Genomic DNA, 16,719 nt, shown 5'->3' on the forward strand with positions numbered 1-16,719 from the left:
TTTAAGATGTTTCAAATTTAAATGGTCCTCTTAGAAAATTAAGATTTCAAGAACAAGTCCTCTGACCAGACCTGCATATACCTTAATTCAACCCTTTAAATATAACTTTATGTACCATTGGCCACAGCCATATTGGCAATTGTGGTCATTTGTGAGGCCTGAAGATCACACAGGCAGAAGATGAAACTGCTGACATGACAGATGCTCTTTTATCAAGAGAGGCAAACCGAACTTTGTCCTTCTGAGAGATCCAGGCAGGAGCACGATCAGTGAGCTCCCTCTTGTGGTCAAAGCGTGTTATTCACCTTGTAACACTGTCAATAATATAGTGCATTAAATATGGATTCTCTCTGGTATCTTTATTTTAATCGCTTCAGCGCTCAAATGTCCATTTAACACGTCTGCCTCTTCTTATCTGCACGTTCTGTTCTGTGATCAGCACATTTGTGAAAAAGGAAATTAGGACACAATGATGGTCACCTGGCCTCATCAGTTTGCTTCTTGCCTTTAATGGTTTGTTAACTGCAGTTTACTTTAATGTAGTAATTCAAGATAAGTCTCATTTTTTAAAACTAAATTCCAGGCAAAAAAAAGACAACTTTATCTTGGCTCAAACCACTGACATCTACAAGTACATCAGTGACAGGACAAATTAATGAAATATACTCAATGGCAAAATAATAGCAAAATAATAATTTGGTAATCTAAAATAAATACTTTTAGATTACCACAGTGATGAGGTGCTGTAGTAATTCTAATTTTGAATTTGGCTATGAGCTTTGTTTTTTTAATATTTTTTTTTTGACTCCTCTATATGGATGCACATTTTTTTCCCTATCTCCTGACAAAGTAGCTACTCAAATTTAAAATAATGTTTTGTTAAAAAATACATTTAAAAAAACTCTTTTGTTTACAAGAACAAGAGCCAGTTTTAAACAAAGTCTCTCTGGGGGACAGGCTGTCCGGAACGAAATTGTGTATTAAATGATGACGTCAACGTCTATAAAACAAACAGCCACAAACCACCTCTGGCAGAAAGGAAAGAATATATTGATCGTGTCAGGTGAAACCTGCTGGGTAAAGCAGCTGGGTTATGTTTTGAAAACCTTTCTTATTTTCGAAGAGTGGAGGGGAAAAAGTCAACACATTCCAGGCATCCAGGTTTATTTACCAGAGGTTGACTTAATTAAAAGAGGCATGCCTTTGTGTCTCAGACATCAGCAACAATCAGCAACCTGATCACATCTTGGACAGAAAACTTTGAGGCCAAATGGTGTCAGAACAGATGAATCTTTGGAACAACAACCCACTGAGACAGAAACCGGACTATAAGCTTACTTATAATACCCGTCTTCATGCCACAATGCAGCTGAAACAGTGATAGTTACACTGTTTCATGTGTGTTACAGACTGAATGAGTCTGTGCTGGTCGAGGTGTCAGCAGAACAGAGTGACACTGCAGTATGAAAAGGCTGATAAAGTGCTCAGCGACATTCTTTTACCAGAGAGAAATACTTATTCAACAAACTCTTAAAAATGGCTTTGATTGAAACAAATATACATTTCCAAGAAGTTTTTGTCAAAATGAGTACACAAAGATCCCACTGTATCATCTACTGCCTTATGTAGCATCAAGTAGAAAGTGAATGGATTTAAATAGGAACAAAAAATAGATTCAAATCCAGATTTAAACACAATTCTTAGTCTTATTATCTGGACTTATGAGATGATGAGTGCTGTTTACAAGACTACCAGATGTCCTAAAACTGTGTTTTCATAAAAGTACATTTACTTTTCCTTAGATCAAGTTCTCATCATTTCTGACATTTTTTGTCTATATAAATTCAAAATCTAGTAAAAATGTAAGCTACAAATTATAAATGTCCAAATTATATTAACACATTTTGAATGGATGATAATTGATTTTTTTTTTACATCTAGAATAAATTAATTTGCTTGAGAAACAAATAATTATTTTGAGAGCAGTGTTAGTGTTTTCTGTGGAGTTAATATAAAAACAGAACGCACCAGAAATAATGGGACAGAACAATATGTGTTGCACGTCCTCAGTCCCTATGACCTTTCCATAACACTCTGACAATGGACAGCTTCATGTAAAAAAATACATTAAAAAAAATCACTAATTATGTTTTTATCTTTTTTTATCACTCGTGTGTAAATCCATTTGCAATCAGGCAATAATGTGAACCGAAAATCATAATTTAGGCACTAATTATTAAACATTTCTGTCCTGGTAAATTCATTTCGACAGCAGAGACATGCTTTGTAACAAAGTAAATCTCTTGTATTATTGCAATTTAACCACCATGTGAAATAGTCTGGACTAAAATAATGGCGATTTACAAGAGTTTGCCCCTTGGTAACCATCGGTAAGATGCAAAACAACAACTCTCCCAACGGTGATATTTCAGATATATCGCAGCTAAAACAACACCCTACACAGTCTCTAAACAGAGGATGACAAATCATAACGACTAGCCTCTACTAAAACCTCGTGAACAAAAATATGGCAATAGAAACTCTCATAAAAGCTTAAATACCCCTCCCCATTCTGAAAATATCCAAAACTTAACTATACCCAAAATATCCTTGACTTGCATAGTGTTCTGTGTCATTACAACATCTCTCTTTAAATATGTACATCACAAAGCATCACTAAAGAAAGGCAAGTTAAATATAGCATGTTTTATAGCTCTGGTTTCGGGGGTTCTGCTTTGATGAACATGCTGAGCCCGTTAATGTGATAAACTAGTGCACTGTAAGAGAATTGCTTCACCGAAAGTTTGTTTAAGAGCTGAGAGAGCAAAACATACACTGAGAAAAAAAAGAGTCCTGAGGTACCATCATGAATTAATAGAAAAACAGCAAAACAAATGGTCACCTAATACACACAGAGTATGTGGAAACACCGAACTTTAAAAACAGAAGTGACCCACCTGTTGACAGAAAAATGTTGTCACGTAACAGTTGCATGGATGCGTGATGATACCTGCCGTGCAGGCCGGCTGTTAATTTTGCAATTACATTTTTATGCTGCTAATTCAAAGGCCTGCCCTCTGAAAGCGACAGAGGCTCCACGTGGTGCTGAGATATGGTGTATAATCATATGGCAAAGAGATAGCAACTCTCCTGAAAGGCCACCTGAGTATTTAACAGATCTGCACTGAGCAGCGAACATCTCTGTGACTGAAGCTGGTTTGTAGAAGACATTCAGAAAAAGGGCAGAGCCCTGGAGTTCAGATAAGGGCCGATGATTGCTGTTTTTGTCAAAATCATCTCTCTGTAGTCTTTGGTTAGTGGACCTGGAGCTCGCTCTAACGAGCATTATCGGCTGGTGCAGGTTTCAGCAAGCAGGTCAAAGTTTGGGCTGCCTTCTAGGCTGCCAAACAAAACTTTACAGAACGAGAAAGATGAAATTAAAAAAAAACAACAACAAGAAATTGATTATCTTTGCTTGGGAAAATAAATACGCTATGATTTTTTTAAAAATAGTTGTATAAATCACTAAATCTGACAGGTTTCTTCATCAAGTAGTGCCTGAAAAGGACAAAAAAATAGAAAACCATCATTAAAAGAGAGTCTTTTAAAGTCTTTGAGAGTTAAACTTGACTCGATCACTCTTCCATAGGAATGTATGATAAGATGGAGTGCTCTTGTGCAATGGCGGCCAGTTCTTTGAGGAACTCCGTGAAGAGGACGGTAGCGAAGACCTCTGTCCGATCCAGAGAGATGGCTTTGGGTTTGGGGGGTGGTGAGTTTTTCAACAAACTTACCGCCTCGCCGTGGGTTGAGCTTCTGCCGCTGCTTTTGTCTAAGAACACAAGGATTAAATAAGTTACGGGAACAAAATGAAAACAAATCACGCACACGCATGGATATACTCTACACCATGCATGAGTTGGAATTTAAGCTGTTTTGTACAATACATAATATATTCCTGTTAATGATTTCTCCATTCATGAATAATTTCAGCCAGAGAGCAGGAGCTTTAATGCTGCTTTTCTGGGAAAAAATCAACAAAAAAAAACATTGAACACATACAAGAAAAGAGGGTATCACTGTTGAACTGAAAAATTCCCTTTAAATTTCCCATCATAGAAAACTCTGGCTCTTATCTTTTTGGGGTTTTTTTGTAGCTTGTACAACTCTGAAACCATGGGGAACCTAGTTCAAAAACAGGCCTAACACTCTGGGGTTTAGCTAAGACTGTTTCTCAAATGCAAAGACACGCAACTTAACAAAATCAAGTAGAATTTATTCTGTTCCCAACAGGAGCCGAAACACAACCGATAATGAATGCAGATGTTGTTTTGAACTTGACCCATTTTTGGCAGCACATTAGTGAGATTGAAGAACTCAACAACAACAGTGCAGAGTTTATATTCTAATAATTGGGTTGCTGCCAAAATGTTTTTCAAAAAAAGTTACAAAAAAAAAAATACAATCTGAATAAATCTCATCCTGAACCAGCTACTGAATTCTGAATACTATTGAGCTGACCACGAACACATCTGTGACGATAATCTAAAAAGTAACAGTCATAATGTTCTTTTCTGAGGATAATTACTGATTTGCAAAAGCATGACAACTTAACGCAAGTTTGACATTTTGGGAAATATGAAGCCACCACCAGTATTCGGTTTGCTTAGCTTAGCATACAGACTGGAAACAGAGAGAAACCGCAAGCCTGGCTCTGTCTAAATGTCAAAAAAACCCAACTGTATACCATCACCTCTAAAGTTCACTAATTAACACACTATTGCCTTTATCTTACATCCAGCAACACACAGTGCAGCTCAGCGGACACTGCTACATTCAGACAGAGGCAGTTGTCATTCTCATAGCGAGCACTCACGCTGTGTTAGCAGCAAATGTGCCATCTGTGCACCCATGAGCGTATAGGTCTTAAAACGAGGTGTGGTCAGCTGTCTTGCTATTTTGAGACAGCAGAAAGCCATTGCAACATTGACCAACAAAAACCTGGTCTAAAGTTAATGGCACAGTATTTTTGTAAAATTTAGAGTGTGCATTATTCAGATAATAAGATGCACCTACATATGTGGGTTCACGACACACACATACACCCTACTTGTTACACACATGGGACATGCTGATGGGTTGCGGGGGGGGGGGGTGCATTATTAATGAGGAAACTATTACAGTAATTAAATTTTCTAAAATGTGAACATAGCAGAGAGCACAGCAGAGCTGCTTTTAGATTCCCAAGATACAGACGCTGCACACTTCTACACACAAGAAGAAGCGTAACTTCACTGATACTTTCAGAAGCTCGAAGTTTAGTTCTGTTTACGCTTTTAAGTTTTTAACTACACTTTTTAATTTTTCTGCTTAAATGTCCCACAATATTTGCTGCAGTGACAAAACTGCTCTGACTACATTCCTCTAAGCAGAAAACCACTCGCTTCTCCAATTTGCTGAATCTGCCATGTATAAAGTGGTGTGTCAGGTGCGAGCACACCTGGCTTTCAAAGGGGATGGGAGATGATGATCTGATTGGCTGAATTCATGTTACACCCAAAACACACCTATGATTTATCAAAGGACTAAATACAACCCCTTTGTTGCTGGCACCTTACTTTGTGCCCAGAATATGCACTTTTTAACAAGCAAAAGTCATTGAACACTATATGTTGTTGATTTTCTCTGTAAAAAGATCTACATAAAAATGACACCGTTTCTTTTTTTGTGATAAGCTCAGCTCACTGACTGTGAGTGGTAGCTTCATATTTACAGCATAAATGGTATCAGTGTTTTCATCTTACTCTCAGCAAGAATAAGCAAATAAGCATATTTCCCCAAAATGTCGAACTATTCTGTTAAATGTCAGCATTGTTTGTACTGGAGTAAAACTCATTTGAATTTTAAATTACAATGGAATAAGAATGTTTTAAACACTTGATTTTTTTATGCATAAGTCATATTGTTTATTATCTATGTACAAATACTCATTCTTTCCATGGCTGGCATACAAACAAAAATGCTAGTTGTGGGTGTATTGTCACCTGCTGCTGTGAACAACGTCTCCCGGGCCAGCAGCCAGTGTTGGGCGGCAGTGATCAGCTGTGGAAAGTCTTTTCTGGTGGCAGCCAGCTCTTCTATCTGGTTCTTCACAGTGGCCAGTACCTAAAGGGAAACAGAAAAGAAACTGAGGATTACTGTACTCTCCCATCTGCTATATTTACAGTGAAGTAATTAAAACCAAATCATTGAGAACAACCTTGAAATGTGCAGCCTGGTTGTATTAATCAAGGATCTCTTGTTCAGTTAAGGAAACAGAGAGCAGAGAGAAATACTCCATCTAACTCAAGAGCAGCTACAGAACTGTGCTCGAACAATTCTTTATATTTGTATTTTCAATCTCACTCCTGAAAGGAAAGATGCATCTTTCAGTGCCTCTCAGTGATGCAACAAAACCCGAATCTTTTGTTGTATTTTGCTTCCTGTCTGCGTGATAAGGCTCAGGGTAAGGAGAGGAAATAAAAGGCTCTCTCCTGCCTGCACATGCAGACACACGACGTATTTGTGTTACCTGGTAAAGAGAGCGAACAGTCGGCTGAAAGACCAAGTTGGTGTTGATCAGGAAGGAGCGCAGCAGAGGCTGAGGGTAGGCCGCCAACTGGCCCAGGATGCCCGTCAACAACAAGTTGACATGAAGCGAATTAGATAGCATGTTCTCCAGACGAGACAACAGCACACTGACAAATGGACCTGCAGGAAGTAAAATCGTAAACTTTTAACTGTCTGAAAAAAGTTTTACTGAACGTTGACGCTGCTGCAGAGCAAAGATTTTTCCTTCACTCACCAGTAAAAGGCACTGACTGGCTTCTTCCTGCACTCCCGCTGCTAAACTTGACCCCAAATGGTGATTGCATTTTCTCTGGCTCTGGTGTCTCAGCAGAGAAGGAGGTGAAATCCATCTCCTCCTCCTCTTCCTCTGCAGGTGTGACTGGCTTCTTCAGCTCTCCATCAGGTTTGACCTGTTTTCCACCTGCTTGAGTGTCCAACGCACGAATGAGCTCCTCATACTGAGCCAATAAGTCATCACCCGCCGCTGCAGCTGTGGTGATTTGGAGTTGGGTATTGCAATCTGTCTGACCTATGACCTTTGAGTCCACGCTGTTTTTATCAGCCATCACAGAGGTTGGAAGTGTCACACTGAGTCCGTTTTTTAGGGGAACTTCTGCTGAGCCTAGTTGGTTTTCCTCTGATTCAGACCTTTTGGATTTGAGCTTTACGCGTTCGACATCTTTGGCGTCTTTCTTGGCAACAAGATCGTACACCATGACGTCGTCCTGGAACTCACTTTCCTCAATATATGAGCCTTTTACCAACATGATGGCCGTTTTCCTCATCTCCTGGATGTGCTTTGGGGGCTCAGCAGGAGGCTCCTGCGGAGGTTTACTCTCCGCAGGAGCCTCAGCGGTCTGCACCGGGCACGCATCGTAACTATCATCCCACTCCAGCTCCAGCTGAGTGACGGAGGGTGGCTCCGTGTTCGGTGGCGTGCTGGTTCGAGGGCGAGGCGCTGCCAGCTGTGGCACTCTTTTGAAAGCTATCTGGGTTTGTCGAATCTTCAGTAGAGGTTCCTCGAGGACGCCGGGCTGGTATTTCTCAGGAGGGGGGTCCTCGCCATCGTATGGGGCTGACCAAACCTGGCAGGCTCGTAGGCAGCTGCTGATGCTTTGACGGGCGTCGTAGAGGTAATGAAGATAACTGACATCCAGGTATATTTCTGAGCCGATGGTGCAGGAGTTACCTGAGCCATCATCCTCCTCTAAGAAGCTCTCATTTTCCTCTGAGAAAAAAAAAAACAGATCTGAAATGTTGATAAAATGTGGCGTGCAGCACCTCCACGCAGCTCTCACACAGAGCAGAACTAATGAGTTTGACATGTAGCTACAGGGGGTAAAGTGATGTAATACAGAAAAACAGCGGGAGATATCACAATTTGATAAAATACTCATAATCACCCCAGTTATATGTTCATGTCCCAGATAAATGCAAATCAACATATTGCAGCATAATGTACTTATGTTTGCTCGGATTAAAAAAATAAATTATACCTCTTCATTTCAATTTCTTGCTCTAACTGCTGCAGTGAATGAATTCCCATTTTCCTCCGTCATGCTCAGTCTGTTGAGTTTGTTTTGACTGCATTCCACTGTTACTGAGGTTATAACATGCATTCACTCAAACAGGGTTATGAAGAGTAAAATCTAATAAATAAAACTGCCTTGCAGCTGATTTGAGAGCAGCACAATAAACGTCCATAAAAGCCAATTACAAATAAAGCTGAAAAGCCGTCATTCATGGTGGCTTATTTGGAGCATACGCAATACTTAAAAAATTAAAAGGTTTCACTATACTCAAGGAGCATAACTCAAACCTCCAAATTCTCCTCTCTCTCGCAGCTGGGAGCTGGGGCTCAGTCTCATGCATGAGGACACCTAAGAGTTGTGGATGCCTACTGACACAGGGCCTTAAAAAGTTGAAGGTCATTTTTAAAACTCACAGCGTCACCATGCTTCCTATGCATTTCAGCTACAATAATTATTAGCTTAATTCTATGTAGCGCTTTATATACTTCCTAAAGGATAATTCTTGGGTCTTCTGTTTTTATTGTTGGCCATTGTTCCCTTTGATTTTACCTATAAAGGTGAAGTGTGTAAGATTTAGGAGGATTTAGCGCCATCTAGCATTGAAGGTTGCATATTGCAACCAGCTCAAACTTCTCCGAGCTAGAATTCCTTCAGTGTTTACTGTTCAGGTTTTTATCGGAAGCTGAATTACCCACTGAGGTCTCATCCTACACAAACAAACAAACGGACCCGGTGATTTAAACCACTAAAAACACACAATAAAGCAGTTTCACGTTACAAATCAGCTCATTATAAAGTAATGAAAACACAATAATTCTTTCAAACCTAAAAGACCTTCAAATAAAGTGGTTTGGTTAATCTGTCATAACTCTTGGCTTGTTTACAACCAGTATGATCTTCTAAGTCGTCGAGTTTTATGTCTCATCAGACTTCATTATAACGAGGTCTCCCTGTTCCCAGATCTGAGCAGTTGCTTTGGTGAAAACAATCATTGTGTCACAGCCCATTGAAATTGTGTCCAAAATGCCAAAGACAAGATCTAAGCTGTAATGAACCAGACAAAATGTTCCTTTAATGTCCTTCTTACCCGTGGTGCTGGTGTTGTTGGGAGTCTCCCCGCCCTTGCAAAAGAGGATGGAGTCCAGCTGTCGGAGGGGCGGGGGGCTGTGATCAGGAGAGCAGCAGGAGGGCGTTAATGCCAGGATCTTGGCTGCTGACACTGAGTAGCAGTCTCTCTCCCCCACGACACGTCTCTGACTCAACATCATGTGATTACAGGGGATCAGGTACCTGGGGAGGCAGATGGGAACGGATCCTGTTAGGAAAACCAACGGGTGGTCATAAGAGGTGGGAGTAAAGGAGGGATGTGCACAGACAGATGGTAACACAAGGCTGCACAGTGGGAGGCAGAGAGTAAAAGCTCATCATGTCGTAAACCAATTAGATGTACCATGCTTCCTAACTGCTATGAACCCGTGTGAGTGCCACTCACCTCAGTACGAGCTGCAGCATCACATCTTCACAGTATAAGCTGATGAGAGTGCGGAAAAGTGCCAGTGACACGGTGCCCAACTGCAGAGTTGACCAGAGAGACACAATCAAACACATTACAAACACTGAGGACATTTATACTAATTAGTGTATTAGTCAAGAAAAAAAACAAATCAACCAGTTGATAATTATTCAATCACATACAATTACAGGTATTTTGTAAGCCTTGCTTTTTCTATGCATTCTGGCCTTTTTGTCCAAGTCACTAAAAAGGAACCATTTGTAAACCTGTCTAGGGTGAAGGTTTTCAGAAACTCAGTCACAAATGAGGCGGCATTTTGTGCAATGGTGGATGTGACCTAAATAGTCCTGTAGGCTTGAGCAGTATAACGGTATTACAGTATACCAGGGTATTTCCCTGAAGATGTGTTTTTCAACACCGTCATAAATACAGGCGCACCTCTTTCTATTAAATTCACTGTATGTAGTGCACAGCACGCACCACAAGAGCTCAGTCTCCAGTCTCTACTGGTGGAACAGGCAGCTGAGCTGAAAGATACTGTGACACCTGATAGTGGAGGGATATGTAACAGGATTGTAAACAGCCGACGGCCAGCAATGGCAGAGAGACACAATGGGGAATAACGTCATGTTTTTTTAAATCTGATTTGGTGAATTAAGGAATTATTTTGGCCAAACCGGAGCTGGTGATCAGTGGGACAGTGGACATACTAACTAGATTCCTAGCAAGAGCAACCAAGATGGTTTGTGTGAGTTTTATTTTGTTTCCGTTGAGTTTGAATGTAGTCGGTTTGATGATGAGTTAACAAGGAAATTAAGCCTCATCAGTCCTCCATGAGAGGTGGGGTGAGAGTTTTTTGTCAAATATAAAATTTTCAATAATAATCTGTGTGTATGTTTTACTTTCAGTCAAAGGTTAAAACAGCATGAGGTGCCAGTTTTTAAAGTTATTAAACATCAAAGGAAGAAGAAAATATTAAAATAGCAGTGGGATATTTGCATGTTAGTCAATGTTTAATTTGGCTCAAGGTCAAAAATTTGAAAGGCAAACACATGTCGTACTTTTCACTGAGTGGCAGGTGTGCCAAAGCTGACTGTGAGCAAACACTGGAGGGAACTCCCCGAGCCATTTACACAGTCAAACAGCAATGTAAAAAACAAATGACCTATTCATGTTAAAAATGTTTCAACTGTTAAAATGCTCATATCAGTTGCTTTGCGAAGAGGATAATGTCACTGCAACTGAGCATCACCATGGCAACAATGTGCCAGCCTTGGTGCTGACATTTAAAGTTTCACGGTGGATCCAAAGTGCCTCTGGGGTAGTTTTCTGGAGTTATTAAACATGAGTCATGCTGTATTTGCGTGTGTGTGTGTGTGTGCTGTTCGGAGAGACGTGTACATCTGTTTTATTGGCAGTTTGCTGGGTTTGTCCTGTACCTGAAAGGGGGTGTTGATGCGGCTGACCAGAGTATCTAAAATGTGGACACTCTCGTGACGGTGGAGGAGGATGAAAGACAGGAAAGTCTGCAGCAGGGCCGGCTCAGACGCAGTCCTCAGGAAGAGGTCGAGGTATGCTGTGGTAGTCATCACCTCCTCTACGGTCAGCTTCAAAGAGGCAGAAAATTGTCAGTAAGTTAGTGTGTGTGTGTAAGTAACTTACACAAATAAAAAACATCATGCAAGAGAAGAATCTGTTGAAAAAGCCTACAGTTGCATAGCAAGATGTTGGTATGTTATGTGGATATTCTTACACAAATTCCACAAATTCTTCAGCTCTGCACATATTAAAGCAAATACAACAATTTTAAGTATTTGTTACAAATGAAACTATTGTGTGAAGCTCCATTTGAACAGGCTTTATTTTTCTCAGGGAAGTGGTGGAATTTTTTTTAAGCCTTTTTCTAGGCTTTCTGCCGTGAAGTTGGATGAAAAGGTCAATACCACTCTCAAATCTCCATCCATCCATTATCTGTAACCGCTTATTCTATTCAGGGACCACAAGGAGGCTGGAGCCTATCCCAGCTGACGCTGGGCGAGGGGCAAGGTTCACTGTAAACAGGTTGCCAGACTATAACAAAGCTGCATAATACAAGTGTGTGTATCCCTTTTATCACTGTAGACCTACCAATAGAGACAGACAACCAATTATGCTCACATTCACACCTAAAAAGTCACCAGTTAATCTTATATCTGCATGGTAAATATAAGGCTACAGCCAGCAGCTGGTTAGCTTAGCTTAGCACAAAAACTAAAAATGGGGGAAACAGCTAGCCGGCCACCTACTGACACTTCTAAAGTTCACCAGATAGCTGCATATGTATGCAGATATCTGTAGACAAAGGGACAAGATTTTGGTATTGGAAGTGTTCTGGCTTCTGTTTGTAAACCATAAATCGTCAGAGTAATACTGACCAATAACCTTTGAGCAGCAGGTAAACAGTGCATGTGGAGAGGCAGAATGAACTGGCTGAATACAAACTAAGCTCCTTAAAAAAAAAAAAAAAAATTAATGTCTACATTCATTAAAAAATAAATCAGAAGCTGTTTTTGAGATTAGCCAATATAGCACATGGCGCATGAAGAGGAAGTCTTTTGGACCGGATATCCACGGGCTCTCCAGAAAAATTGGCCAGTATTTATTCTAGGCTAAGTTGATCATCTCCTGGCTGCAGTTTTGTATTGAAAGGACAAATATGACAATGGTATCCATCTTCTCATCTACCCACTTCTCTTTCCCAAATGTTGAACCATTCCTTTATTTCAATATGTGCAATGTTTTTCCCCCTTCCACGTCTTTCTTTTATTCATGTCACATGACTCTCCACATCTTGTAATTTGGTATTTGGTAAACTGCCATCCACAACAGTAAGTTTAGTTACATGGGAGCATGACTGCATACTCAACCAACCGAGGCATTACACGTAAGGGGATGAGGAGAATGAAGAAGAGTACCGACCTTGTGGAGAGCTGGTGCTAGGACAGGCACGAGGAACCCGTTGTAGATGTAACTAACTAGCTGGTCTCTGATATCAGGATGGGCCACCTGGGAACAGTCACATGTTAGTGATGAGTGCAGTCGAGCGGAGGGTTGCAGCCGTTTCACACGTGTGTATATATTTTTCATGCAGCAGAGCCTCGTCACGTGTTTTCACCTGAATAACAGCGTTGCAGAACTCCAGCGAGTTGAGGAACTGGACGAGGGACGGCATCTGGAGCCAGTCCTCTCTGTGCAGGCAATGCCACTCCTCGTTGGGAATCTCCAGCTTTGTGGGCAGAGACGAGTAGAGGCCGCTCAGCCCTGTGGCCAGAACCTGAGGAGACAGACAGAGGGGCCCACATCAGATGTTACAGCGCTCTGGATAAAGACGAGAGCTGATCTGGGATTATTATAACTCACTATTGGTTAATTAACATAAGTCAAAGTTTTCGCTAATCATTATACATATCTCTTATATTTATACTGTGCATCATTCCTGTGCAATATACTTCTACTTTCTGTGTGTATATTTCTATATTTATCAAGTACAACACTACACACCATGTGTATAGCAATGATCCTGTGCAACTATCAATCATGGACCTACAGTATCCATATAAGTGAGAGCTGTAGGTTTTATATTATTTTGTTTTTACTTGATTTTATTTGTATTTTGTCAAGTTCTTATCTTTTCTCATTTTATTTACCAGTCATTCACCCCTTTTCCTTTTCTTTTGAATCTTGAGCTGCTGTAACGTGAATTTTCCCGGTGTAGGATTAATAAAGTTTTATCTTTTTCTTATCTTATCTGAAATTTACATCCCGCAGGATAACTCAGTAACTTTGGTTGTGACTTTTCTAATAGCATCATAATTTTCATCAGTTTTTTTTAAAGTGGTTTAACATAAAGGTGTTTTAGACAATGTTTTTTTAATTCTACACTAATCTGTGATGCTATTCAGCTGCAAAACTACACAGTGAATATATATATATATATATATATATATATATATATATATATATATATATATATATATAGTCTAATGAAAAATAATCTGACATAAAGTGATTGCAGAGAGAATATTATGGGCCTCATTAAACATTAACGAGGCAGTGTGTGGCATTAATGATATATCTTTGGCTGTCAGTTTTACTCTGAGCCTCACACAACAGATTTACAGCAGTGTTTTATTGCTCACTCCAACGCAAAATACTTTTGTAAATTATTTCTTCCTTTTCCATTTTGATAATGTAATACAGATGTAAACAGAGCGCTGCAGCAGCCTCCATATCAGCCTCCTCCTCCTCACACAGCAAGACATATGGTTTTATACCTCCTACAGGTCAGCTCTATAAATATTTGAGCAGCAAAGAGTTTTATTGCCTTTACCTTTTCCTTTTATTATCATTATGATATTGTAATTAGGTCACTAATTAATGCATAAATGTCAGCAGGCTTTCCACATGAGACATGGTCAGTATTAATATGTTTGTCTGTTTCTTAGAGATGTCATATTAAGTATTTACAGGGTGGGATTTCAAGCAACATCAGACTCTATAGCCCCGCACTCTAACTGCAAGATGAGTGCATCATTAGTGTTGCACTGATGCATACATCTTCTATAGGATTATCCTTGTAGCCTGCCAGTGGAACCAATTAAATTCAGACTCCAGTTGTTATACTGGCATCGCATCAAAAGCTTTTTCTCATGCAATGTCTGCAGCTGTGGGTAAATGCCATTATTTACATGGGATTAGCCTGCAACCGTGCCCTAATCTTATGAATGCCAGACATTTGTAACATTCAATGAGATGGTTTAACCTTGCTTGAAGTGGCTCTGTGAATTCCTCAGCTTACTTTTTGCCTGATTATCACAGGGAAGTCCAAGATTCTGGAGTTGCTGTCAGATAATAAGTGTGAACAATTCCTCAAACAGAGAGGTTGATTAGTACGAAAATTAAAAACCGAGGGAAAACAGTGGGAGTGAGTCTGGGAAGATTCACGGGGACTAAAAAGTAAATGAGAGCAATAGCGAAGTAATTCATCACTTAGGACTGACCGGACAGAAGTAGGTATTCTCTGCGACGTGTTTGGCCACGCGCTCGTTCTCCGCAGACAGCGACATGATGAGCAGTAGTGCGTCTCTGGCCTGCTGGCCCACTGTGCCCTCCCTGTGAATGAAAGGGATGAGCAGGGAGAAGATGAGGAAGTTGGTGGCTCCCTGATCCTCACTGGTGTGGAAAAATAGCTCCAGAATCGAAGGGTCCTTCGCCAGAACGCAGCACAGCTGGTTGAGCAGCAGCACCAGCTCAGCTTCGACCTGTGGCGTCGCGGTGCCTGAACAGGACGACAGCAGCATCATGAGCGGTCGCAGGATGGGCTTGTGATGCAGCAGGGGCTGGTGCGCCTGGCCCACCAGCATCTCGTACATCTTTAGCTGCTCCAGCTTCATGTCATCTGTGAACTCCCTGCGGAGGCTCCACACAAAGAGACGCTCCATCACGTTCTCCATCACTACAAACTCCAGGATGGGGCCCATGGCACCGGCCTGACCGCTCTCCTCCTCCATCAGCAGGAACAGCATGTGCTCCACATAGTTCTGCACGGCGCTCGCCTCGTCTCCGGGGATGGGGCCGAAACGAGGGCTGGAGCCCGCGCTGAGGTTGATGACACCCAGGGAGGGCAGGGTGGAGCTGCTGCGCAGGGGGTCATGCTTTTCTAAGATCTTCACCACCTGCAATAAGAGACAAAAGGGATTTTACTTGAACACATTATCACACTTTATTATTGTGCACATTCTGCTCAAAACATGTTGTACATATTTGGTATGTTATTTTTATAGTATATTTTTTCAGATTTGTATTGTAATTTTCATGTTCTATGTTCATGTTCTTGACTTTTTTCATATATCAGCCCTATTTTTACCTTTCCTTCATGAATTTATTACATGCACCAAATAAAAGGCAAATTCCTTGTGAGTGAAAGTCTATTAGGCGATCAACCTTATTCCGATTCATTAATAATGTATGAACAGCTGCAAACTTTGCAGAGTAATAAGTTATGATGCTTCAGCTCTTATAACTACATCCAGATAGAAAGAGAAAAAAAATGTTTGTGGCTTTCAGAAATAAAGCTATGTGATGGAGAAAATGACTTTTGACTTAAAAACCCAGAAGGATACATGTATTGAGAACTGGACAAAGTGGACAGTATATGTCTCAAATGTTAGACATGACTTTGTGTAAATAAGCATCTGAAATACAATTAAGTGTAACCATTAGTCCCCCATCGTCTGTGTATATATATTCTGATCCAATATTTTCGTTGAAAGAGTGTATTTATTTATTTGCCTACATATTCCTTTTTATCTTTACTTGTGAGTTCTGTTTATGTAGTTTTTGTTCATTTTGATATTCTAAACCAATAAAAAGAGAATTACAAATAAAAATAAAGAGATGTTTAGGGTGAAGATAAGGACATGTTTGGTGGACGGTTCTAAATAAAGAATACAAAACTTGTACAGATCATAATAAAACTGTTGCCATTTGTGTACTTTCTCAACAAAATCAAAAGGCATTTCTTCCTATTAAAACACAACCAGATTTAACAAACTGCCCCATTTCTTTGTGTACAAATAAACAAATTTATTCAATGATTAGGCTTTTACGGAAGACACTGACCAAGATTACACGGGTTAATACTTTTTTTGGCGTGGTCTGCTTAGATTGGAGATGTGTGCTAGAGTAACATTTGAACACATAAGACAAGTTCTTTGTAGCAGTTTATGTGACCACTGCCTGCACTTTCAATTTGAAAAAAAAAAGACAAAATAATATTATATAATTCTGTTTGGAAGGAGCTAAATCTTAAATAGTGCACCACCAAAATTACATTATATACAAGAAACACTGTTGCACACTGTTGACTGCTTTTTACAGTCAACATGACCAGTAATGACCATCATTTTGAGAACACAATTGACAGAAACTCAATCAACGAAGACGAAGCAGAACGAAGCAAATCGATCGCTGGGATTTAAAAAGTGCAAAAGCACAGAGTCAGTCTCCATTTCTGCTGACAAAGAG

General features: G+C 40.2%; 1 protein-coding gene across 3 annotated transcripts in view; it reads right to left on the minus strand.

The window, feature by feature from the left end:
- Positions 1 to 489: 489 nt before the first annotated feature.
- Positions 490 to 16,719, minus strand: part of fhip1aa (FHF complex subunit HOOK interacting protein 1Aa) — a 39,397-nt gene continuing 23,167 nt past the window's right edge. For all 3 annotated transcript variants that reach the window (XM_042485309.2, XM_042485306.2, XM_042485308.2), the window contains 10 exons: positions 14,694 to 15,368; positions 12,809 to 12,967; positions 12,613 to 12,699; positions 11,094 to 11,261; positions 9,634 to 9,713; positions 9,229 to 9,431; positions 6,845 to 7,837; positions 6,572 to 6,750; positions 6,045 to 6,165; positions 490 to 3,832 (listed from right to left, as the gene is read on the minus strand). In XM_042485309.2, the coding sequence (XP_042341243.2) occupies positions 3,636 to 3,832; positions 6,045 to 6,165; positions 6,572 to 6,750; positions 6,845 to 7,837; positions 9,229 to 9,431; positions 9,634 to 9,713; positions 11,094 to 11,261; positions 12,613 to 12,699; positions 12,809 to 12,967; positions 14,694 to 15,368 (2,862 nt within the window). In that variant the 3' untranslated portion in view covers positions 490 to 3,635. The remainder of the gene's footprint in view (positions 3,833 to 6,044; positions 6,166 to 6,571; positions 6,751 to 6,844; positions 7,838 to 9,228; positions 9,432 to 9,633; positions 9,714 to 11,093; positions 11,262 to 12,612; positions 12,700 to 12,808; positions 12,968 to 14,693; positions 15,369 to 16,719) is intronic.

This window comes from Plectropomus leopardus, chromosome 3, assembly GCF_026936395.1.
Source record: "Plectropomus leopardus strain MGB_pleo_1.0 chromosome 3, ASM2693639v1, whole genome shotgun sequence".
NCBI classification, from domain to species: Eukaryota; Metazoa; Chordata; class Actinopteri; order Perciformes; family Serranidae; genus Plectropomus; species Plectropomus leopardus.